General features: G+C 38.1%; 4 protein-coding genes across 4 annotated transcripts; all 4 read left to right on the top strand.

Annotated features, from left to right (window-relative positions):
• The first annotated feature begins 17 nt into the window (after window positions 1-17).
• On the top strand, window positions 18-8,165 carry LOC114538291 (MLX-interacting protein-like). The gene is made up of 21 exons (XM_028559448.1): window positions 18-340; window positions 1,000-1,109; window positions 1,243-1,319; window positions 1,493-1,582; window positions 1,703-1,750; window positions 1,993-2,048; window positions 2,173-2,285; window positions 2,409-2,495; window positions 2,662-2,775; window positions 2,965-4,067; window positions 4,216-4,749; window positions 4,826-4,901; window positions 4,996-5,048; window positions 5,128-5,175; window positions 5,496-5,552; window positions 5,647-5,734; window positions 5,813-5,912; window positions 6,052-6,103; window positions 6,187-6,261; window positions 6,358-6,487; window positions 7,627-8,165. Exons 1-21 carry the CDS (start codon window positions 141-143, stop codon window positions 7,758-7,760), a joined length of 3,345 nt encoding a protein of 1,114 aa, XP_028415249.1. The 5' UTR covers window positions 18-140; the 3' UTR covers window positions 7,761-8,165.
• Window positions 8,166-8,303: 138 nt separating this feature from the next.
• LOC114538299 (centromere protein O-like) lies at window positions 8,304-10,476 on the top strand. Its single transcript, XM_028559453.1, has 12 exons — window positions 8,304-8,389; window positions 8,753-8,814; window positions 8,891-8,989; window positions 9,076-9,110; window positions 9,185-9,226; window positions 9,303-9,399; window positions 9,463-9,518; window positions 9,591-9,668; window positions 9,763-9,819; window positions 9,943-10,032; window positions 10,094-10,199; window positions 10,281-10,476. Exons 1-12 carry the CDS (start codon window positions 8,304-8,306, stop codon window positions 10,379-10,381), a joined length of 909 nt encoding a protein of 302 aa, XP_028415254.1. The 3' UTR covers window positions 10,382-10,476.
• Window positions 10,477-10,624: 148 nt separating this feature from the next.
• On the top strand, window positions 10,625-14,336 carry LOC114538271. The gene is made up of 18 exons (XM_028559422.1): window positions 10,625-10,722; window positions 10,858-10,984; window positions 11,205-11,329; window positions 11,445-11,506; window positions 11,752-11,847; window positions 11,925-11,956; window positions 12,043-12,096; window positions 12,197-12,287; window positions 12,395-12,492; window positions 12,592-12,641; window positions 12,718-12,805; window positions 12,904-12,957; window positions 13,029-13,101; window positions 13,191-13,252; window positions 13,329-13,428; window positions 13,519-13,659; window positions 13,735-13,833; window positions 13,949-14,336. The coding sequence occupies exons 1-18, from the start codon at window positions 10,626-10,628 to the stop codon at window positions 14,309-14,311; spliced, it is 1,812 nt and encodes a 603-aa protein (XP_028415223.1). The 5' UTR covers window position 10,625; the 3' UTR covers window positions 14,312-14,336.
• Window positions 14,337-14,652: 316 nt separating this feature from the next.
• Window positions 14,653-22,737, top strand: LOC114538281 (histone-lysine N-methyltransferase SETD1B-like). The gene is made up of 14 exons (XM_028559436.1): window positions 14,653-14,863; window positions 14,951-15,081; window positions 15,162-15,254; window positions 15,437-15,707; window positions 16,176-16,631; window positions 16,907-17,212; window positions 17,426-18,483; window positions 18,730-19,138; window positions 19,375-19,578; window positions 19,646-20,272; window positions 21,018-21,211; window positions 21,328-21,441; window positions 21,565-21,822; window positions 21,925-22,737. Exons 1-14 carry the CDS (start codon window positions 14,770-14,772, stop codon window positions 22,096-22,098), a joined length of 4,389 nt encoding a protein of 1,462 aa, XP_028415237.1. The 5' UTR covers window positions 14,653-14,769; the 3' UTR covers window positions 22,099-22,737.
• Window positions 22,738-22,840: the final 103 nt, after the last annotated feature.

Below are 22,840 nucleotides of genomic sequence, written 5' to 3'. Positions count from 1 at the left end.
TCACGTGACTTCTTTGGCAGAATGGCGGACAATATCGACAACAACAAATATTTGAAAATATTCCGTCACGAACATGAAATAGCGTCATAAAACTGTGCTTTCCTACGGAAAAGAGATCCCTTTTTACATAGGTTTTTAAAATGACTAGCGAAGACGTTAAGAAAGAATCGGAAAAAGATGAAAATCAGTCAATACCCGCGTTTGGTGTGAGCGGGCAATTCATGATGACTTCAGAGGAGAAAGCAATCCCTACTGAGGACTTTAACCCCAGGAAAATAGTCGCTTTGACCCTTGACGATTCCCTTGCGAGGCTTTTTGAATGCTTAACCCTTGAATACAGGTATGGTTTATGATTCCGTCGCAATTTAAACGAAATTTAATCGAAGTTACCTGTGAAAATTTCTCATAATTGAACGTATCATTGTCGACATGGTGGCGTTTTAACTTTCGGTTTTGTCAGAAAATAATGAGGGGCTTTTTGTATGGGAAGTGTAATTGCTTCACTAATTAAACATTTTAGGAGTTTCTAGCTAGACACCTTTGAACCTTGTTTGCGTTGATAACATTTCTACCTTGTTGTTTTTCATGACGTAACTCAGGTCACCTGGAACGTTTCCAGAAATTTGATCTGTAATTTTCTTTTGATATTGTGCAATTATATAGCAATTATACTTGAGCCCCAGAGTGTTAATTGCTTAATTTGAATAAAAATAGCACAGTTCTTTTACGTTTTTCAAAGCAGGATGCACGATTCTTTCCTTCGTTTTAAACACTTGATGGATAATCTAAATTCCTGTCATAGCTGACATCGAAACATGTCCTTTGGCATGTTGCACTAGTTTTAATACTTAAAGCAAGATAATAGCTTTACACATCACTTTTGCTGATGAATGTTTATCTTCTTCGTGAATGCTTTGATGAATTTTCATTCCAGTTTCATTGCAATGAAATTTCTTTCATAATCCCCTCAATTTCTTGCCATCTCTCAATTCCTTGCAGCGGAAGTATTTTGCTCACGCCAAAGTGGAAAAACTTCCGAAGTCAGAAGCTGAAATTTGCTGAGAAGACAAGGATAAATAATGCAATTTGGAGGTCTTGGCATATTCAATGTAAGATTACTGTTAACAGCTGTTAAATTTTCTGAAATAAGACAGAATAAAATACCATATATGAAGTGATCAAGTAAGGAAGAATCTATCATTACACCGTGTTAGTTTATTTGAAGGTCTAGTTTTGTTTTAGTTCAAGAATGCAAGAGACCTTTGTTTTGTCAGTTTGATAACCCTTTGACGGAAATGGCCAAAAAACCTCGACCTGTGGTAAGCAACCGTAGAAAGATTGAATCTTTGAATTGTAGTCTTCAACACTTACATCTAATTAAAATACCAATAATAACATAAATTAGCACTGCACAGCATCCCATTGCTTTATCACCCCCCACCCACCCTTTGGGTGAAACCCAACACCACTCCATGCCTCCTCTTCGTTCCAGACATTGATGATTGAAGGAAAATACTGGAAACGCAAACTCGAAGCTGTAGCAGCGGAATATCAAAAATGGAGAGTGTTTTACAAGCAAATGGTACAGTATAAGTTCTTCGTCAGACCAGTTCAATCTACATTTAGTATTTCCTTCTTCATAATTCATTAGATCTTTGGCAAAAATTTAACAAGAATATCTATCCCTCCTGTTTTTTTTTAGGTAGAGGATAAATTTCAAGATGTGACCTTGCAAAATCAAACAGAAGAGGTAGAATGATTTTCAATGTTTTCAAGGATATTGGGTCACCAAATCACAGCTAAAAACATGCGTTAGCTTGACTTAAGCTCAGCTGAGAAATGTTTCTTATTACTTTCATTAATGAAATGTGAGGTTTGAAAAGTGAATGATCAAATGATCGAATATTTTGATGACCAGGAGCCCACACTAGAATCCAGAGAATCAAGTAGGGTCTTGATAATCATTAATCAAAGCTACGATTTTTTTTTCAGATTCTTCGTCTTGATCAAGAAATTTCAGACAATTTACGAGAACGTGACAAGGAACGGTATTAAATCCTCAGTTTTTATCTTCGTCTCTTCATCTGCGTGTGAATTTGGTTTTGGAAGAAGACTTGGGAATTATTTTCTGCAAAAAATTTTCAATGTTCGCGTTTTGTCTTGTATTTTTAGAAAATTTTCATTAGCAAATCAAGCAAATTCTGCGGGCGCTGACGTTGGTTCACCATTGTCGTTGGTCGTATCACAAGCTTTGGAAATGGTCGACTCATGCAATCTCATGCAAAGTATGTCAATGCTAAGTTATGCTACAGTTTCTTTGTTGACGCGGTGAACGAGCAGTATTATCCATTGTTACGGTTTCACAGTTTCTACAATGTCCCTGTTAACATCTAACCATCATTTTTCAGACATGGTATTCTCGCTCCCCGACACTTTGTTCTCGAGTCTTGCTGATAACGAAGCAATGGGCAGAGTAAGATATGGAAAATTCAAAGGTAAATCTCACATAATTTTTTTGAGAATGGATGAAGTTAATTTTTTTATTAGGCATTTGAAAAAATGAAATCGAAAGTCTCACTCCTTGTCACTATTGTCGAATCAGATTTAGACGTGTTTGCATACCTGAGTAACCTCGCATCTTTTCTGGTTTTTTTCCTGCAGACACGGCAGACACATATCAACCAACCCTGGACACTCTTCAGCCAAGTTTAGAAGCGATGACTCCGGTATTGGACGAACTCATTGAGCAATTAGAGTCGTCTATGAAAGGCTCGGGTAAGCCGCTTGTCTGAGAAATATATCGATTATTCTGCTGTGGTTTGTGTCTGCATTATCTATAAAAAAAGGTTAAAACATGACGTGGCATTCCTGGAAGGCAATTATTTTTACCTCAGGGGCTGGTGGTGTGAGCACAACAAAGCACGATCGTCAAAACAATTCTCACCGTGCCTTGCATCTTTTCAGAACTCAACTGGGATTTCGATTTGACTGGAAGCTACGAGACGAACATGGGTTCGGTTCAGTCGTCAATTGCTGGCGATGTTGAGCCGATGGACCACTCGGGAAGATACCCTCAACCTTTCCCCACAGTCAGCAGTATTCCCACCTCGAGTCACGTGAAAACCTCGTGGCCTGTTCACACAAGCTGCGTGCCAACACATTCCATTTATCCCTCGAGTTCCATGCACCATATCGAGGCTCAGCTACCCATTTGGACCTCAGCACCCGTTTCCCATCCTCATGTTATCGGCTACCAAACTGTCGGCAATGTTTTACCGGGGAACTTGACCCCACAAGGACAGAATGCCGGTGGACCCAGACCGATGATGAGTGTTGCCACCAGAGCAATGGATATTGGTGTACCTACACAAGCTATCACCCCGCGTCCTTACGTACCACCTGCTAACATTAGAAAGCCACTACCGCAAAGCGCGTCCGTCATAGAAACAGCCTCTGCTCGGTTACCTCGGAACTCTTCGGACTCCCAATTGTACCTGCTCTCCGCTGGTGACTCAGCGTTTAAACCGCGGGCTCATCTACCTATTGAGCTCCAGGCCCCTAACTTAGTGGCGCAACTGAAGTTGCCAAAAACGCGTCAAATGCTGTTTGAAGAGAAAGCGAAAAAACTTCGAATGCCTCGGAATAAATCAGCCCCAGGCCTCGCCAGTTTAGACAATACATCCCAGCTCAAGAAACAACCGCAAACCGGTGGCGTTAGAGCTAAAAGGCTGGGGCGGATTCCTCGTAATCGGTCGGATTCGGCGTTAGCATCGTTGATTCGGCAAAACGAACTGTCAACGAGTAGGGCCCGACGTGATTCCGAATCTAGTGATTCCCCGCTCACGATGCGGGCTTCATCCACTACGCCTACAGGCAGGCAAGATCAGAGCCCGCAAGTTTTGACCAGCCATCGACTATACCACCCTGAGGGTGGTGAGGAAAAGCGACAACCATCGCAACTGGTTCACGAAATGGTCACACATCTCATGAGTAAAGGAATCTCGATGGATGAGATTTTGAATAAACTTACCAGTATGGCGGCCGCTGGTACCGTTCCACAGGCTCAGGTTAGTTACTCGTTGGAAGTACAATACGTACATCATTTATCAGGAAGATCGTTTATGTCAATCCAGTCTAATAATAGATCAAATTGATAGATCTAAATCCAATCTAATGATAGATCAATTTTATATTTTTAATTTTCTGATTTCTCAGCTCACCTCAGCTGCAAGCAATATGGCAAATATGCTGCAAGAGCAACACCAACAGTTGCCCCTCATCAAACCCTCGCCTCATCCTGCTTCCCATCCCCAACCCTTCCCAACCTCCCCGCTCACATCTACAGTCACAACACCACGAGGCCGACGTAAGGCCCAAACTCCCAGATCAAGTGTGAAGACAGAATCGCCCGCAGTTAGTGAAAGAAGCGGTATTCGTTCAAACAGCAGCATTGTTGAAAACGCACTTCGTATGTCGTCGTCGGAATCTCGGATCCCGAGCATGGAGACCTCGGATCCCGTGGTTGTGAATTCCCAGTGGGGGGGTGTTACTACTTCACATCATAGCACAGCTGCGCATACTCTTGTGCATATGTCAGATCAGTTGCGTCTGAGCAACGCGGACACATCAATCCAGTATCCAATGGTTCAATCACAGAGTTTCACCAGTGGCACACTAGGACACAACACAGGAGCCGCCGATACAGCAAGCCCAGAATTTTTACCCTCAATGGCTAGGAGTACATCGACAGTAAGTTGTGAATACATTCGCCCATTACATATCTCTCCAGCATTGTCTTGTATTAATAATTTCTGTTTTTTTCTAGACATTCGCTGTTCATAGTGAGGCACAGGCTCCCTTGCCATCATCATCAAAAACTACACTGACCACTGATATAGACGGTAGTGAATTAAAACACTGTTTTTATCAAACATGTTTGTGATAAACATTTCCGAGTTGTTAAACGTGATCTCATAAGCTGTGTGTTAATTATAGGCCCGTCAACCCCAGCACTTCAAGATTTTCTAACGAAGCAGTCAGAGTCCAAGGTACTTTAATTTGTACATCTTGTTGTGTTTCTGTCTTGATGCTTTGAAATTTACTGAACGAACTTATTTGTTTCTTTAGACTCCCTCAGGACCACTTACTAAAATGCTACCTAAAGAAAAATACAGGGTAAAATAAAATTAGGGTTGATTAGTCCTGTGGTAACACTGGATCAATAAGAGATGATCCTTACTGGACCTCTAGGAAGAACAGTTTAGAACTGAGAGAGCTATCCAGTATAAATAAAGTTAGTTTAGTTTAGGTTTCCTCCTGTAGTAACACTGGATCAATAAGAGATGATCCTTACTGGACCTCTAGGAAGAACAGTTTAGAACTGACAGAGCTATTCAGTATAAATAAAGTTAGTTTAGTTTAGGTTTCCTCCTGTAGTAACACTAGATCGATCAATAAGAGATGATCTTCACTGAAGATATCAATATATGTTTCAGGAACATCGCAGGATGGTGCATGTGTCTGCTGAGCAGAAACGAAGAGGCAATATCAAGGTGTGTAAAAGAGATAACTTGGGATAACTTGGGATCATTACGACGTGTCCTGATTCTTTTGATATTATTCTAACATGAATATATTTTCGTCTAGATGGGTTTCGATCAACTGATTGAAATGGTTCCTTCGCTTTCCTCCCAAGAGAACACAAAAATAAGCAAAGCCGCTGTTTTGAAGAAATGTAAATGATAAAACACCACTTTCAGTTTGTGTAAATGTTGTGGACTTGTTTATTATCTTCTCAACGCCTCTTTTTTAGCTGTGGATTTTATCCTGCAAGTTCAGCAAGAGCACGAGGCTATGATCAAAGAAAGAGACAGATTAAAACAAGAAATTGAGCAACTAAACTTCGAGATAAGGTTTGTAAGACAAGTTTCTAACATGTTTCTTTCTTCCTGAGTGTTGGACTTCATTCAAGTCTAAAGCATAGCTTTGTCAGTGAATGTAAATTCCTATAGATGAATACAAAAGATTGGTATTGTTTTGTTTTTTATATAGCAATTGTCAGCAACAGTTACCAGAGACAGGGGTGATGGTGAACAACAGACAGGTGTGTGTGTGCGTAAACAACCAGATATTCAACGTGAAAAAACTACGAACACAACAAGCTTGAATATTACTTTTCTTTTGTAGAACCACAATGAAATGGAATTGTTGTTTAATCGCCATATTCAAGATCGAACACAGCAAAATCCGAAGTTTTGGATAGTATCTTTTACGATTATATTCCAGCTGCAGTTTGCTTGCTTAATTAATCTTATAGCGTACAAAACTTGAGCTGTTTTACTTTAACTCAAACCACAGTTTAGTGTTTTAATGCGACCAATATTCGAATCTTATAACACCACGGTAACTACAGGTAGTCAAGATGAGTTCTATAAAACCGTCCTGAAATGGTTAAATGAAAGCTGTTGTTTACCTAAACTAAGACCGAGTGAGTACTCTGTGAAAATACATGTCATGATACGAGTTTTCCCCCTGTAGTAACACTGGATCAATAAGAGATGATCCTTACTGGTCCTCTAGGAAGAACAGTTTAGAACTGATAGAGCTATCCAGTATAAATAAAGTTAGTTTAGTTTAGGTTTCCTCCTGTAGTAACACTGGATCAATAAGAGATGATCCTTACTGGACCTCTAGGAAGAACAGTTTAGAACTGATAGAGCTATCCAGTATAAATAAAGTTAGTTTAGTTTAGGTTTCCTCCTGTAATAACACTGCATCAATAAGAGATGATCCTTACTGGACCTCTAGGAAGAACAGTTTAGAACTGATAGAGCTATCCAGTATAAATAAAGTTAGTTTAGTTTAGGTTTCCCCCTGTAGTAACACTGGATCAATAAGAGATGATCCTTACTGGACCTCTAGGAAGAACAGTTTAGAACTGATAGAGCTATCCAGTATAAATAAAGTTAGTTTAGTTTAGGTTTCCTCCTGTAGTAACACTGGATCAATAAGAGATGATCCTTACTGGTCCTCTAGGAAGAACAGTTTAGAACTGATAGAGCTATCCAGTATAAATAAAGTTAGTTTAGTTTAGGTTTCCTCCTGTAGTAACACTGGATCAATAAGAGATGATCCTTACTGGTCCTCTAGGAAGAACAGTTTAGAACTGATAGAGCTATCCAGTATAAATAAAGTTAGTTTAGTTTAGGTTTCCTCCTGTAGTAACACTGGATCAATAAGAGATGATCCTTACTGAACCTTTAGGAAGAACAGTTTAGAACTGATAGAACTATCCAGTATAAATAAAGTTAGTTTAGTTTAGGATTTCCTCCTGTAGTAACACTGGATCAATAAGAGATGATCCTTACTGATCTCTAGGAAGAACAGTTTAGAACTGATAGAGCTATCCAGTATAAATAAAGTTAGTTTAGTTTAGGTTTCCTCCTGTAGTAACACTGGATCAACAAGAGATGGACCTCTAGGAAGAACAGTTTAGAACTTATAGAGCTATCCAGTATAAATAAAGTTAGTTCAGTTTAGATTTCCTCGTGTAGTAACACTGGATCAATAAGAGATGATCCTTACTGGATCTCCAGTGGCTAAACAACTATGCCATATTTCTTTCAGGTGTCTTGGCGTCGCTTCGTGAAATCATTAAAAACACGACTATTCTGTCCGATCCTTCGAAATTCCCTGAACAAGCACGTCTGGCGGCCAGTGCTCTTAATTCACAATCAGCATTCGAAGGTCTTCCAAGGTAACATATGGATAGAAACGAGGAGCTTTTGAAACCATCCTAACCATCTTTATCCTCGACTGTGATCCTAATTTTGTGGATATAACGGGTCATATGGAATGTGCACTGTGGTTTTGCTCTAAGGGGCTGGAAATATGTCAAAACATCTTCTAACCATTCTCTAAGAAACTGGATGCAATCAAACAAAGTGTGTCGAATATTCTTTTGATGTTACAACCTGGGATATATTCGATTCACTGCACACGTCAAAATCTTTTGGCAAGTCTGATTTGTTTGATTACCATTCACGAAGCTTTGGAAAAACACGTTGTTCAAACGCATTAGGAGTTCTATGGATACCTCTGGTATAAACTTAACTAATAATGTAACATCTCTTAAAAATATTTATATATTCATGAACAAATAAACTATACAATCTGATTTCTGTGACATGAGTGTCTGTCTTCACGTGCGACTATCGCAAAGTGTTCATCAAATGTGCAAGGGACAGGAAAAATACATTTTATTCAAGTGGAAACAATCACACTGATTTTGCCGGGAAAAATAAATGAAGATGGCGGGTAACGAAAGAGAGGTGTTTATGAAAGGAAATACTCTACGAGAGTTTGAAAGGCTTAGAAAAAAATCTAGCAGGTAAAAAGAATGTTGACTTTGAGGACAGTATTATACCTCTCTTTATAAGCTTGGAAAATGTATGTTTTTGCAAGTAAGTTGTTGATATTGCGCGTCATAGTTGGACGTTGGTGAAATACTGAAATTGAAACAGTACCAGACTACCAGTACCATCAAAATCTACCAGTGAAATCCATCCTAAATTATTAGATTAAGGATGAAAATCCTGGATTCTGGACATGAAATATTAGCATACTTGTACTCCAATATCTCTTTTATATGTTGGCTGTAGTGTGCTGCAGACAACTGCACAACTTGGGATCTGAAAAAGATTCACACATTCAGTCATTTACTGATAAAGTTCATTCATACACTTTGCTGTAGTGTCTCAGAAGGTCGTTTACACTGGACGAAAGATGATGAACTGATTGAACTTGAACAAGAATGTAGGTTACATTTTACCAATAAACAAATGATTCAAGTAGTCCTCCTATCGGAACCTAATTCACCTTTTTGAAATAGATAACGAATTATTAAAACAAAAAGAGGAATTGACAAAGAGAGTGAATGAAGGATCTTTATTAAACCAACTTCATTGTTATGTTCAGAAACATGCAGAAGGTAGTTATGAAAGATCATGAAACATCTCACTCTTGCTAGCTATAATGCTGTATAATTTCAAGACAACCTTTGCTATTCTACCATAGATGGAATTGCTTCCCTCGGTGATCTTGCAGATGAAGTAAGTGTGAGTTTGCAAATGTTTTACCTCTGAAAACGTTCCCTTCCACCTTTAAGTTTTTCTCATTTATTCAGAACAATCTCTGCAAAGCAATTGAACTCGTCAAAAAGAAAAAGGTATGCACTATGCATTGTGTCTACAAAATATCAATCCAGAATTGGACATATAAACAATAATACATTTAATATTTAGTTGATGGAGACTTATAATATATATCGGTTGACTGGCTTGGCATTTGTGTTGTTGGATGAAAACTGCGTACGTTTTTGTTTGGACACATTTTATAAAGGTAAAAAGCTGGCCTTTTTTTCTAATAATAACCAAAAAATTCTAATCATATCTTTCTATTTAGAATGTTACCATGAACCTTTCTATATTGAAATTAAAATTGAAGATGAAAAAGTTCAGGTCTGAAGATTTGTTTATTGTGTTCTCAGGTTCTTTGATGATGACAACAAGCATGTTTAATTTTTGTTGTAGATATTAAAACACACCATTCCATTCTTTATACCACTTGAGGAAATCCACCAGAAATATAAAACTTCTGCTTGCATCAAGGTTAGCGAACTGTGAAATAACTGATTGATTTTGGTAAAGATGAAAAGGACAAAGTTTTAAGTATTACAGATATATTTGTTTGGGCTGTTAACAGGAGTTACTTGCAGTCATAAGTGGGTATCTGAAGGCTTTTGTTTCAAGAAGACAACAGGTTTGATGACAACAAAATATATGCCGTTCTTTATATGATTGAAAGTGTTTTACGTATTTTTATATGCATTGAAGCCACAGTCATAGCCATGAATATCATAGAATTATCATCATGTTTGTTTAGTGTGCTCAGGTGAAATCTGAAAGAGATGACTATTCTGTGAAAGATTTCTATGCCACACCTGCATTTGATTTTGTTAAATTTGCACTGAAGGTAATTTTGAAATGTTTGAAGCTGTTACTGGTTTGTCAATCTCTACCTGGTCATTTTTTAGTTTTCTAGAGATGATTCTCCAGGCTTTGAAGTGAAGCTTAAATACAGCAATCTCAATCAAACACTGCCAAACGCTGTGGACCTAAAATGCTTTGAAAATTGCGAAGGTTTTTTATTAAAGATATTTCTATCACTTGTAGTGTAATCTTTTGTAAAGTGTATTTATGTATGTTTCACATTCTCTTTAGATGTTCAAGACAACAAGTTAAAAGATGATCTTCGAGGAAATCTGCTTTCTTTGGAAATAAAAGAAGCAATTTTAAACACTCTTTGGTGCTGTTGTTCATAAGAGGAAATTAGGCTGGCATGGTTAATTGTACATATAAAGAAATATTTATTCAGAAATGGTGTTGTCTGGATGGTACATGTAAAATATAGCAAATATATTAAACAAGAAAATTTTAGTGTGAAGATAAATCTGGGGGCCGTGGGGGGGGGGGTAGTGCATCTAAAAAAATTTCCATCGTCTAAGAACCACCTTAATGAATTAACCTCCGAATACTCTCCCCAGTCTCGGCGCTGTGTAGTTAAAGATGGCGGATCAGGGTTCCAGAATGGAAAATCTGGAAATCCAGGATTTATCTGAAAGTAAAACATTTCTACAGCTTTTGGCAAAAGAAATCAACCGAGGTAAGTTGATTATTATCATGCTTACATCGTGTCTCTTACATTGTGGAATTCCTTTTGAACAAAACGTTTGACATGGTATAAAAATTATATTAAGTTATTCAAGTATTAAAAATATGATTATTGATATATTTTAAGGAGTGAATAAATACAATTACTACGATCTCGAGACGTATATCTTTGAATCACTGGAACTATTGCCAGATGGCAAATTGAAAGATGCTCTTCAAAATCCAAGTCAAAATTATGTTGAATATCTTTGGAGGTAAAGATTATTGTTACATATTAATAACCAGGGGTAGTTTTATAAAAGACTAGTTAACTTTTAACTTTAGTTAAGAACAGAATTAGCCAATCACAGTTGTGTAATCCTGAGTTAACTAGGATTTAACTATGCAAAATGTAGTTAAAGAGTTTTGTACAACTGGCCCCTGTCCTGTACGTTGGATTTAGGCAGCCAACTGTAATAACTCTTCAATTGTCAGTCTAGTGAACTGTGAAAAAAAGGTTTCTGCTGAGGTTAATTTCAATCTTTTCAACAAAAATGGTATTGATGAAACATTGAGGAGTATTTTTGAGCTGAAGTCATATAAAGATCAAATTAAGTACTGTAAGTTAAAATGTTGTTTCAGATTTCATCAATGTTTTTTGTATGAATTTCTTTACTTGATTTTCTTACTAAAATGTTATCTTTTCTATTAATGCAAATTAATTATATTTTTAAGTGACAGAAATGGCTTTGTGTTTACCTCATAACCAAGTCTTTGAATCATTGCTCAAAGCACAGGTATATTTCTTATGCTAAATTTATATTCATTCTCAGACTAGGTTGAGAAATCATAAGCTTGGCTTCTGCATATGGCTACATTACCCTCCACTTTACAACCGCTATCAAAACATTAGTCAATACCACGAACACTCTTTTTTAGGACTCCACTTTAGGATCTAGGCAATCAGCATCTGCAATTGATCATATTATAATATATTTCCTTGGGTTCAAAGCATTGGTGATATTTCACAAGTTTATTTTAGAGAATGGAAATGCCTTCAGATGAAAATGAAGTTGTTGTTCTAAGCAAGTTTATTGAGTTATATGGTCGTTTGGCAATTAAATGCCACAATTTGGAGGTAAAATGGTCTCTTTGATCATTGTTGTATCATTTTCTTGAGATATTTAACAAAATGCTGAACTCTTTTCAATACAGATGCTGAATGAATTGATGCAAACAGTTTTGAGGTAATAATAATTAAAAGAAAAATTGAATTCTTGCTAAAATAGTATTTAGTAAACAGTGGGTAATCTTTCTATTGCATTTTGTTAAGTGAGATTGACAAGGTTAATGACAAAATGAAAGCATCTAGGAATGCACAAGAGAAGTACGTAAATAAGCCTCACATTTTCTGTTCATTGAATAAAACTATGCATATCTTATGCTTGCAGCTTCACTTGTGCAATACCGATTTTTATATTCTTCAGTTGGTTGGATTTAAAAGATGTCATTCATCAATTTTTAATACACTGTAATATGAAACAAAAAACACAGATTAAGAAGTGTACTTTGAATAAGGTAAACAGTTTTGATATAGGACTCTCAGTAAACAAAATATCTCCCTCGATTCCTTTGCAATGATCAGCTACAACTAAATAGTTGTGTGCATTTACTGCTTCCTTTAGGACAATGCTACACAAACCAAAGAGTGGAAACAGTTTCTTGATATTTTAGCCGCTACTATTGCCATATATATTGATGTCATCATTGCTATTGGGGAAAGGTAATAAAGTTAATGTTTTATAAGTTACAATGAAAGGGGTTTAAGTTAAGTTTGAACTTAGAAATTTGTTTGCTAAAGCTTGTTTTTCCTTTCTCATAGAAATGAAGAAATTAACAATCATATTTCCAATATTGTATATTTATTATTGGGTATGTAAGAACATTGTTATGAGGAGTTATCATAACTGCAACAATTTCTATAAAAGATCATGATTTCTTTCCAAAGGTGACTCTCCATGGCATATCTTGGACATGGCAAATCAAATTTTTACATTAGAAAGTTCCACAGTAAAGATTGTATTTCCATTTCTTCGGTAGGATATATTTCATTTGCAATTTTCATAAAATATAAGATTCCACATAACTTTACAAAAAATGAACCAAATCTTTCTTAATGCATCTCTTGTTATAGAAAAGTATTTGAAACAACAAAATCTTGCAGTAAAGAATCTCCAAATTATATCAAGTATGAAATGCCTCAACATTACTTGTGAGTCACACAGGTGTTTGATGGATTGAACTTTGTGTCTTTTATAGGTTTGTATGTTTTGCAAGGAAAGTTCAGCAATGTTTATCTGATGATGAAATGGATTGCTGGTATTTAAAAAAGGTATTCATGTTTGAATGATATTTGTTTGTCCTAGCTTTTAACCATCTGGGAAAACCAGGATCTTTTAACTGTTTTTATTTTTACTTCAGAATGTATGCTCTTTGTTACCTCCACAAAACTTTCTCTCCTGGTTATCAGATATTGATCACAGGTACTCAATGGCTGTGAAACACATGTATTAGTCGGTTGGTTCCACCTTTCTAGTTTCATGTTTTCTTTATCCACAGCTTAGTACAAGACTTGGAGTTATCAGGTTTGGTTGGGCAGGAAATAACAGATAAAATTTTATTTTGTAAAGACGAAAAAAAAATTGATAAACTGCTTGATGTGAGTATAAATGTTTTTAAGAGCTGCAGGGTTTGGTTGAAAGATTAAAATATTTAGTTTTGAACTAACAATCGTCGTTTCATCATCTAGTTGACAAGCCATCCTGAGAAATGGGATAAAATATATGAATCAGATGAACCTGAACGTAATGAACAAGGCGATGTTGTTGAAAACGATTCATTATTTTTTGTGGATGCTCAAGGCAGTTCGGAAATTCTACAGCAATGTGAGGTATGTTTTTTTAATATGATAAATCTGCAAAATCTTGAGTTTCCAAAAGAATGTACGTCTGAATCTATTCTTCAGGATCGACAAGAAATAACAAATGGTAGAAATGAGACAATACTGAAGTCGCAGATTAATAATCTTCTTGAGAAACGTGGTTCAATCGACTCTGAAGACGAGGTGATGTCAGAATGAATAGAATGCAGGCTGTTCGGTTCAGCAGACAGCGTTTAACTGGTTGTTATTATAGTTCATTGTTCATACTTCATAGTTGTGTGTCTCTGTGCCTCTTTAGATCTATGATTTGGACATCAGCTTTGAAGATAACGATGAAGAAACTATTGATCTTAATGATTCCCCAACTTTTCAATTGACTCGGCCTGATGATAATCCTGATGGTAATCATGACGATAATCCCGATGATAATCCTGATGATAATCATGACGATAATCCTGATGATAATCATGACGATAATTCTGATGATATGAAACTTGACGTGATCGAGAATAAAAAGGATATTAATGTATTTGTGGAGAGGGAAAGTCCGGCGGAAATCAGGAAGAAATTAAGAAAACGGAAACCACAAACGTTAGTCACATCAAAAAGGGAGATATCAAAAAAGAAAAAGACGAAGAAACGTTTTTCAAAGACGGTTTAAGACGTTGTAAAGATTATTGTATGATATGCTTATAATATGAATAAATATTTTGAAAATATAAAATCAGTTTTGAGTTATTTTTGTTCGTTGAATTCAGAGGAAAAGGGATTTATGTTGCTTCCAAGCATACAGAAGAAGAGTCTGAAGGGTTTGCATCATGTCAAACACCTGTCAGTATGGTCGGAACGTCAAATGACATAACTGTTTAGCAAATACAGCGCATCGCATGACATTGCGTGCATCGCGTGAAGTATTTGAAAAAGCGCGCATAAATTAAATTTTCGCGCGAGAGAAACTTGATATCGTAAAGCATGTTGGGACACCACAATGAAAAACAACATGGCCGCTGATGTTGAAGTGCAGGGATAATAAAAGTAAATTTAAAGTGCTCGATCGTTCATTATTCTTGAAACTATGGCACTGATCTTAAAGCCTCGTTAAGGATAGATAACAAAGTTATGTCTAACGACCCTTCTGCTTATATACGACATCGTATTGGTGATTTATCACGAGTTCGACCAGGCCAAGTGCATTCTCTTGGTGCAAACTCTAGTTAGTGACGTTTTTTTGTGGAATTGTACAATGTTTTATTTCCCTGATTGCGTGAAGGCTTAACTGAAATGTTTCTTTATTTTTTAGTCCCAAATGGAGAGCATAGATCGAGGCCAAACGAGGCAGAAAGAAAACGGAATTATAAGCTTATCATTGATCCAGTTTTAAAAGGAAGAGGACATCAAAAAATTTACAGATTTGATGGAGAATTTGATGGAGTAAGAGTAATCTTAAGATCTTTGACAGCCGCAAAATCTCTGCAAGTAATTTTGCAGTAACATATGTTGTTTTCGTCTAGCAAGCGGCAGTGATTCCCAAAGATCCCAGGTCAAGAAGAACACGTCTTTGGTCGACAAGAACTAAAGCTGATCTGCCTATTCCAAAATTTAAGGTATATTCTGTGAAGTGAAGCCGATATTTTATCGAATCGAAATCTCCAAAATTACTATTTCATTCATCAAGAAATTTTGGTCAAACAAATCTCAGAAGCGACCAATAAGAAGTGTTTTCTTAATTCGCCCGCCCACTGCGCGTCATAAAAGCCACTAAATATTTCTCAAATTTTCGTTTCAGATCGATAAATTTTACGTTGGAATTCCTCCTCAGCGCGATGTTATCCTCACCGGACTCAACGATAATGTGGATAAGAAATTTCTGCAGGATATTTGTGATAAATTTGGCAATATCGAAGGAATTAAGATATTTTACGATCCGGTAACGAAGCGTCATTCGGGAAAAGCCCGAGTTGGTTTTACAACATCCGCTTCTGCAAAACTAGCTGTAGCAAAGCTCGATGGCACATCCATCATGGGCTGTATTGTTCACGCTGATTTTGAACACAAAGGTAGTTGATTTTCTGACATTTTGTTTGTTTACGCAGACTAAATTATTTGCCTTTTGTAAATCTTGTCTTTGACCTCACTATATACTGGACTACTAAGTCTAAATCATAGTCTTAATAAATTGGTTTAGATTTTCTTTAGGTATATTAGATATATAGAAAATGATCCTTATTGGACTTCTATGATGAAATGCTTAGAACAGATAGAGCTAGCTATCCAGTATAAATAAAGATAGGTTTCCTTCTGTAGTAACATTGGATCAATAAGAGATGATCCTTACTGGACCTCTAGGAAGAACAGTTTAGAACTGATAGAGCTATCCAGTATAAATAAAGCTAGTTTAGTAATAGCAGTTTAGATATGTAAATAGATGAAATCATTTTAATGCATAGTAAAATATGTTTTCAGCTATCCAGGTTATTACAGTCATGTATATCAGAGGCATCTCAAACATTTGTATTCATTTTCAGTTGAAGTGAAACACCTCCAGAAACCACACCCACCAGCACGTCGCACATCAGACCCTGTGAATAAAACACCACCATCTATTGACCGTATCCCAGGCCACCATGTTATACCCACCCCACCTCCATCTAATTCTTCTCCATCAAATAGTACACCTTCAACCCCTGGATTAGGATTAGCTGACCCCAGGAGACGTAACAGTGGCAGCGCAGCCTCCACAAGTGGTGATAAACATCAAGGTAGATCACCGTCAACGTGGCCAACACCACTAACACAACAAAACAAGGTGCCAGTGTTTGAACCAATATCTCCACCCTCTGAGAAACTTCCTCTCCCCCCTCCCCCCCCTCCAGATGCTCCACCACCACCCCTCCCTGAAAAGTGTCGAACACCCTCGCCAATTCCAAGCACAACGAAACAAGACCGTTATCAGAACAAAGATTCAAAATCTTTGTCTAAAGGTGGGTGATGTTTACTCCAACTCTAGCTCTTCACAGACATTATTATAAACAAAATTTGTAGGCTGGGATCTTATAACTATTCTGGGGTTACCCCCCTCCCCAATTGAGTAGAAACCTAACCCACAATAGGTCCTGATCTTTCAGTGTATAGACAATAGTCAAAAAGGTTTCTGTTTCGGATTTTACAGCAATGCTGAAATGATTGTTGCAGTATTTATTTGCTAATCTTGAGTTTCTGGTGCAACTAACAATATCTTTGTTGTTTTTCCATTTAGGTTCGAGGGATTCTCATAAAAGTCGCCAACATGACGAGGCTGAATGGCGGAGACGAGATTGGCACTCGGGTCGAGATCGTTATGACTACGGTTCATACCGACGTTCATCGACTGACGAGAGAGGAAGGGATTCTAGAGATTCGAGATATTCCTCAAATCACAGAGATTATTACCCAAGGGAGAAGGAGAGAGATAATTATACGAGAAACGAGCTGAGACGATCTAGTTTTCGTGAGTCTGAAGGTAGACGAAGCCGTGACTCTGATGATAGTTATGGCAGTGAAAAAAGCTCAAAGAGCTCAAAAGGTTGGAGTTGTTCGCATTTCTTTTTTTCATTTGCCTCTTTAACCTTTGTTATTTTGCCATCTTGCCATGATGATAAAAATAACCTTTTCAAAACTTAGAATCATTATCACTCAACTGTATTGCCCTCATTTCATTGTTCACTTTCCATTTGTGATAAAATTTTAATGTTTAACCTTTAACATTTCAATGTATGATTTGACATTTGACTGTTAGATATCTCCAAAGGCCGATACGATTATGAGAATAAAGACTCAGAGAGAACCAGATCACCAAGACCTCGTTCTGATGTGTACGAGAGAGATAAAAGAGATGCGAAGAAACCTGACAAGCAAATCAACAAATCTGAGGAAATTTCTCAAAAGAAGGACAGATTTAACATTTCTGATACGAATTTAAACAATGGCAAAGCCAGTGGGTCGCCATTTAATACAGACAGTCTTTCACTGAAGTCGTTGTCTCCAAGGACAGAGAAGCAGCTAGGTTTAGGCATAGATCTGCTCGAGAACTTAGACAGCCAAAGCAGTGTTCAGGAGAATTATTTACCAATGGTCGAGGATATCTCGCCTGTTTCCTCACCAACACATCATGAGCCAATGAATTATGTTTCTCCGAACGCAGAACCTTTATCATTTCCGCCATTGAAACAAGCTGAAGTTGTGAATACTGCTGTAAAGATAGAATCATCCGTTGATAACAACGTACAAACGATATCAACTGAGGATAATGATGATGCAATGTCACTCTCATCCATCAGCTCAAATGAAGAAACTCTTGAGGTTACTAAGCCTGTACCCCCTGTTCCCCCTCCTATCCCCACCTTCACCCCAACCTATGCTCCTCCAGTTCTACCTCCACCCTTTATGCCACCGTATAACCCTAGTATTCCTCCACCAACCTATCCTGCAATGCCAATAGTCCCTCATCGTATACCCATACCACCCTTATCGATAGCAACCTTGCCACCGCCACATCCTTTAGTTCCACCATCTTTCCTTCCGACGTACCCCCCTCAATTTGTATCAACCCTAAACAGTGTACCCCCCACTCCCCCAGTGTATCAAACCCCCCAATTCCCCACCACACGCATGCCCTCCCCGCATGATCAAAGACCTGTACGTAAGAATTGGAAGATCAGAATTTCCGAGGAAGTTTTGAAAAGAGCCACGGAAGAGTTGGCGATCATTTTGAAGAAAGATGTCAACAAAAGACTGGTTGAAAACTCAGCGTTTAAAGCTTTGGAAGGCTGGTGGGACAACACACAGAAATTAAAGGTATCTCAAGTGCCATTTACACTTGCAATTGTTGCAGCGATTTTCGTCTTTGGATAGATGTGAATGAGTTGACAGTGATGAATGCTCTGATGTATAAGTGCCCTCTTTTGCACATTCGTAACTTGTCCGCTCATTCATATCTCTCAAAAGAAGAAAATCGCAAATGAAAACAGGGGTTGAAATGTCACCCAACTGTTGCTTTTGTAACCAATATTCCCTTTTTTATTTATTTGTTTTGTTTCTTAGCTCAAAAAACCTTCCCCATCGGAAACGACGACAGCGCCATCAAACCAAACCCCAACCACGTCGTTAGCAACGGATATGACATCACCTTTCACGTCATCATTCTCCACAACCATGAGCCAGGGTGGAATGCTGGGACTGCGTGCATCCCTTCCCAAGATGCCCTCGTTTCGTAAACGTCGCCCACCGAGCACAAGCGGAAGTGATCTGTATTCAAAACGGCAACGCACCGAATCGAGGTCTGAGCGAGAACAAAAACGCATCGTAACCGATAGTGATTCGGACGCTCCCGGAAAATTGAAACGAAAACGTCAGGATGATTGGGTAAATGATGACGTAAGTGTCGGGTCTCCCTGGCAACCAGACGATGACGTCGTTGATGAACCACCGGCAACCAGTGTCAGGACAGAAGGTAATGTAGTCTCTTGAGACTTTTCAGACCGACGCTGGACCACCACGTTTGAGATATTTTTCACAGGTAGTTAAGGCACAAACCACGACAGCTTATTGTAGAATTCTACCTACGTTTGAGATATCTTTTTCAAGTGATTCCGACACAAACCATTACAGTTTGTTATAAAGTACCTACACACGACTACATAGACTGGACCAAAGTTAATTATAATATTTGACTCCCTACTTTTACAGAGAAACACAGCAGTGTTGGTTCAACTCTTTATACGAACATCTACTCCAGTCTGAGTGAGTCAGAAAGTTCCCAGAGTGGCGACGAGAGTGGGTCTGAGGAGTCTGGGGATGATGATAGTGATTGGAACGGTAGTCAGAGATCACACACTGACTCTGAAGAAGGCGACGATGAGGAGACTGGGAAGGATGCTGAAGACATATTTGGTAATTATAAGACATATTTTGAATGTTATTAATGGTGGATAAATTCTAAATATTCCCATTTTTGCAGAACGGAAAATACCACAAACACCTCCAGGTACCCCGCCTAAAAGTCCACCAACATCTCCTGCTGTCTCTGGAACACCCTCAAATGCCTCAATTACCCCTACCGCTAGCCCTATCGATGTTACCACTGTTGATGACGAGGGTTCGAGAACGGAGGACACTAGTGGTTTAAATATGTTACCACAAGATAAAGAGGGAAGTTTGGGGACACCTATGATTGAGGAAAGTGAACAGGAGAAAGCAGGGGAAGTGGGTATTCTGACGAGTGATGCGGGCGAAGAAGGGATGAGTGAGGCTTCTAGTATTGCCACACCACACAAACACATTCCTGGAAAGGTTGAATCAACGTCTGAAGAATCCGCTGTAGACTTTAAAACTCCCCAGGTCACTCAGGGGGGCGAAGAACTGCCTGTTTCTAAGGAAACCCCGCCTGAACCTGTGGAAGAACCTGTTATTGAACTCCCACCAGAGTTTCCTCTCCGATCATACTGGCAAGATGATAGTCTGGTCTATGATTTCTTGGTTTCTGGCCTGGATTATGAAGATGCCAGTTATATGAAAATTGGATTCGAGAATTTATGTCAAGTTGGATCAGACTCTGTAGCGAACGCGAGGTGGTCATTTCATCCCAGTATCTTTTTGTCTTTTTCAACTTATTATTTCATGTTTAACATCCCAGGACACTGGAATACTACCTACACTAGACCACCACGTTTGAAATATCTTTTTCAGGTAGTTCAGACACAAACCAAAACAGCTTATTTTAGAATACCACCTACAATGGACCACCACGTTTGAGATATATTTTTCAGGTAGTTCGGACACAAACCACGACAGCTTATTGTAGAATACTACCTACACTGGACCACCACGTTTGAGATATATTTTTCAGGTAGTTCGGACACAAACCACGACAGCTTATTTTAGAATACCACCTACACTGGACCACCACGTTTGAGATATATTTTTCAGGTAGTTCGGACACAAACCACGACAGCTTATTGTAGAATACTACCTACACTGGACCACCACGTTTGAGATATCTTTTTCAGGTAGTTCGGACACAAACCACGACAGTTTATTGTAGAATACTACCTACACTATACCACTGCATTTGAGATATCTTTCTCAGGTAGTTCAGACACAAACCACGACAGCTTATTGTAGAATACTACCTACACTGGACCACCACGTTTGAGATAACTTTCTCAGGTAGTTCAGACACAAACCACGACAGTTTATTGTAGAATACTACCTACACTGGACCACCACATTTGAGATAACTTTCTCAGGTAGTTCAGACACAAACCACGACAGTTTATTGTAAAGCTACTTGTTACACTGGATCCACAATAATTTCCTTAACATAATGAAAGCTACGTCTCCTGGTGTGACGAAAGGAAGGAATAAAAAGGTTGACAACTGCGGGGTTCGTATTCTCGACTCGGGCAGTGCAAGATGCGAAGGTTTTTATAAAATCAGTATGAAGGAGAAGGCGAAATATCTTGAAGCCGCAAGAAGACAAGTTGAGGTGTCAGCGGCTGTTGTTAACAAGAAAGATAATGAGAAGGTAAGGGAGGATTGTGGATCTTAGGGGATCGGATCTGAGGATGGAAGATGATAATAGGGTATATGTTGAGATTGTGGAATGGTTAAAGAAAGTGAAAATTTTCATGATATTTTCAGGAAGCGAACAAAGCGAAACAACAATCGCGAGAGAACAGAGCACTTCAGAGAAGGTTGGCTGCGTCCTTCCAGTTGGAAGATTTTGGTGATATTCTCAAGTTTAACCAACTCAAGGTTTGTGCGGGCAAACTCTTGGGAACTGTTAGATCATAACTGGATGTTTTGGGAACTAATAGATCATAACTGGACCTTCAGGGAACTAATAGATAATAACTCAAATTCTATTCCTCTCTAAAGGTACGAAAGAAGAAGCTAACGTTTTGTAAATCTCGAATTCACGATTGGGGATTGTTTGCTCTGGAGCCTATAGCTCGGGATGAGATGGTTATCGAATATGTTGGTGAAGTCGTACGACAAGCGATCGCCGACGATCGAGAGAAACGTTACGAACGTCTTGGCATCGGCAGTAGCTATCTATTCCGAGTTGATTCCGACACGATCATCGATGCAACAAAATATGGAAATCTCGCCCGATTTATAAACCATTGTTGTGATGTAAGTAAAGTCAAGAATTTGGACTTTTGGATTTAGAATTGATAAAGCTATCAATAGTATCAATAAGGTGTATATAATGGATCTGTTTCTTGTGACTTTTAGCCAAACTGCTATGCTAAAGTGGTAACGTTTGAGTCGGAGAAGAAGATCGTGATATATTCAAAACGGGACATTGCCGTGAATGAAGAGATCACGTACGATTACAAGTTCCCCATCGAGGACGAGAAGATTCCATGTTTGTGTGGAGCTGCGCAGTGCCGAGGCACTTTAAACTGAGATACTTCATGCAGGGTAATGCAATCATTCGTAGCACGACGCCATCTTTGTCGTAACTCGTCAGCGTCTCGTGATCGCCCGTAGCTTACGAAGCCGTCTTCCCTATACGAGTCTAGCAAGGATACTGTAAGATCTTATGAATGCCTAAGAAAGTTGATCGTTTTAGGCGATGAAATTTTATACAAATATTAATCTCTTATAAACAACTAATGAATCTATTCGCAAATGCAGAATATTCTCTCAACAGGCAAGTTTCGTTATCAAGAAAAAATAGCTATTATCGTGTTTAGAAAGTTTATAGTTTAAAGGTAAGCTATAAAATCTTTGGATCAGACAAAGTTTCTGAAAAATATTTCCTAAAAACACGTTAGTTGTGGAATCTCACCCTGCTACAAGTTCAAAACTACACACAATATATATATTTCTATACTTATGTTTTTACATGATAGAATTGCGCTTGTAAATTGCATTAAAGGTTGCATCATGTGAGATGAACTGTACTCCATGATGGTTGCGCTCGTTTGTACACCGTGGTATGATAACAGTTGTAATGTTCTTATGGCGTCTACCTTCTAGAACTCCAAAAACTATTTTGCTGTATCTCAGAATTTTCACAATGATTGTAAATATATCTTTTGTTCAGAGAATCTATATTTATTTCTATTTTTCTGTGTACGTGTTTATGAGCACAGCAGCAACAACAGCAAACAGTTTTAATAATAATCAGTTTTATTTACAAATA

The sequence above is a fragment of the Dendronephthya gigantea genome, unplaced genomic scaffold (genome assembly GCF_004324835.1).
Source record: "Dendronephthya gigantea isolate DGI-Jeju-01 unplaced genomic scaffold, DenGig_1.0 000178F, whole genome shotgun sequence".
NCBI lineage: Eukaryota > Metazoa > Cnidaria > Anthozoa > Malacalcyonacea > Nephtheidae > Dendronephthya > Dendronephthya gigantea.
The sequence above is the reverse complement of the archived record's forward strand: the minus strand, read 5'-3'. Positions and strand labels throughout refer to the sequence as shown.

Bases quoted from the DNA above. Each gene is read 5' to 3' on its own strand.
- LOC114538291 (XM_028559448.1), top strand. From the start codon at position 141: ATGACTAGCGAAGACGTTAAGAAAGAATCGGAAAAAGATGAAAATCAG. The intron at 4,750-4,825 runs GTAAGTTGTGAA...GTTTTTTTCTAG, and splicing joins TGGCTAGGAGTACATCGACA to ACATTCGCTGTTCATAGTGA. The intron at 6,104-6,186 runs GTGTGTGTGTGC...TTTCTTTTGTAG, and splicing joins TGATGGTGAACAACAGACAG to AACCACAATGAAATGGAATT.
- LOC114538271 (XM_028559422.1), top strand. From the start codon at position 10,626: ATGGCGGATCAGGGTTCCAGAATGGAAAATCTGGAAATCCAGGATTTA. The intron at 11,848-11,924 runs GTAAAATGGTCT...TTTTCAATACAG, and splicing joins TTAAATGCCACAATTTGGAG to ATGCTGAATGAATTGATGCA. The intron at 13,834-13,948 runs GTGATGTCAGAA...GTGCCTCTTTAG, and splicing joins CAATCGACTCTGAAGACGAG to ATCTATGATTTGGACATCAG.
- LOC114538281 (XM_028559436.1), top strand. From the start codon at position 14,770: ATGTCTAACGACCCTTCTGCTTATATACGACATCGTATTGGTGATTTA. The intron at 20,273-21,017 runs GTATCTTTTTGT...ACATAATGAAAG, and splicing joins GAGGTGGTCATTTCATCCCA to CTACGTCTCCTGGTGTGACG. The intron at 21,442-21,564 runs GTTTGTGCGGGC...TCCTCTCTAAAG, and splicing joins TCAAGTTTAACCAACTCAAG to GTACGAAAGAAGAAGCTAAC.
- LOC114538299 (XM_028559453.1), top strand. From the start codon at position 8,304: ATGAAGATGGCGGGTAACGAAAGAGAGGTGTTTATGAAAGGAAATACT. The intron at 8,990-9,075 runs GTAGTTATGAAA...ATTCTACCATAG, and splicing joins TGTTCAGAAACATGCAGAAG to ATGGAATTGCTTCCCTCGGT. The intron at 10,200-10,280 runs GTTTTTTATTAA...CATTCTCTTTAG, and splicing joins ATGCTTTGAAAATTGCGAAG to ATGTTCAAGACAACAAGTTA.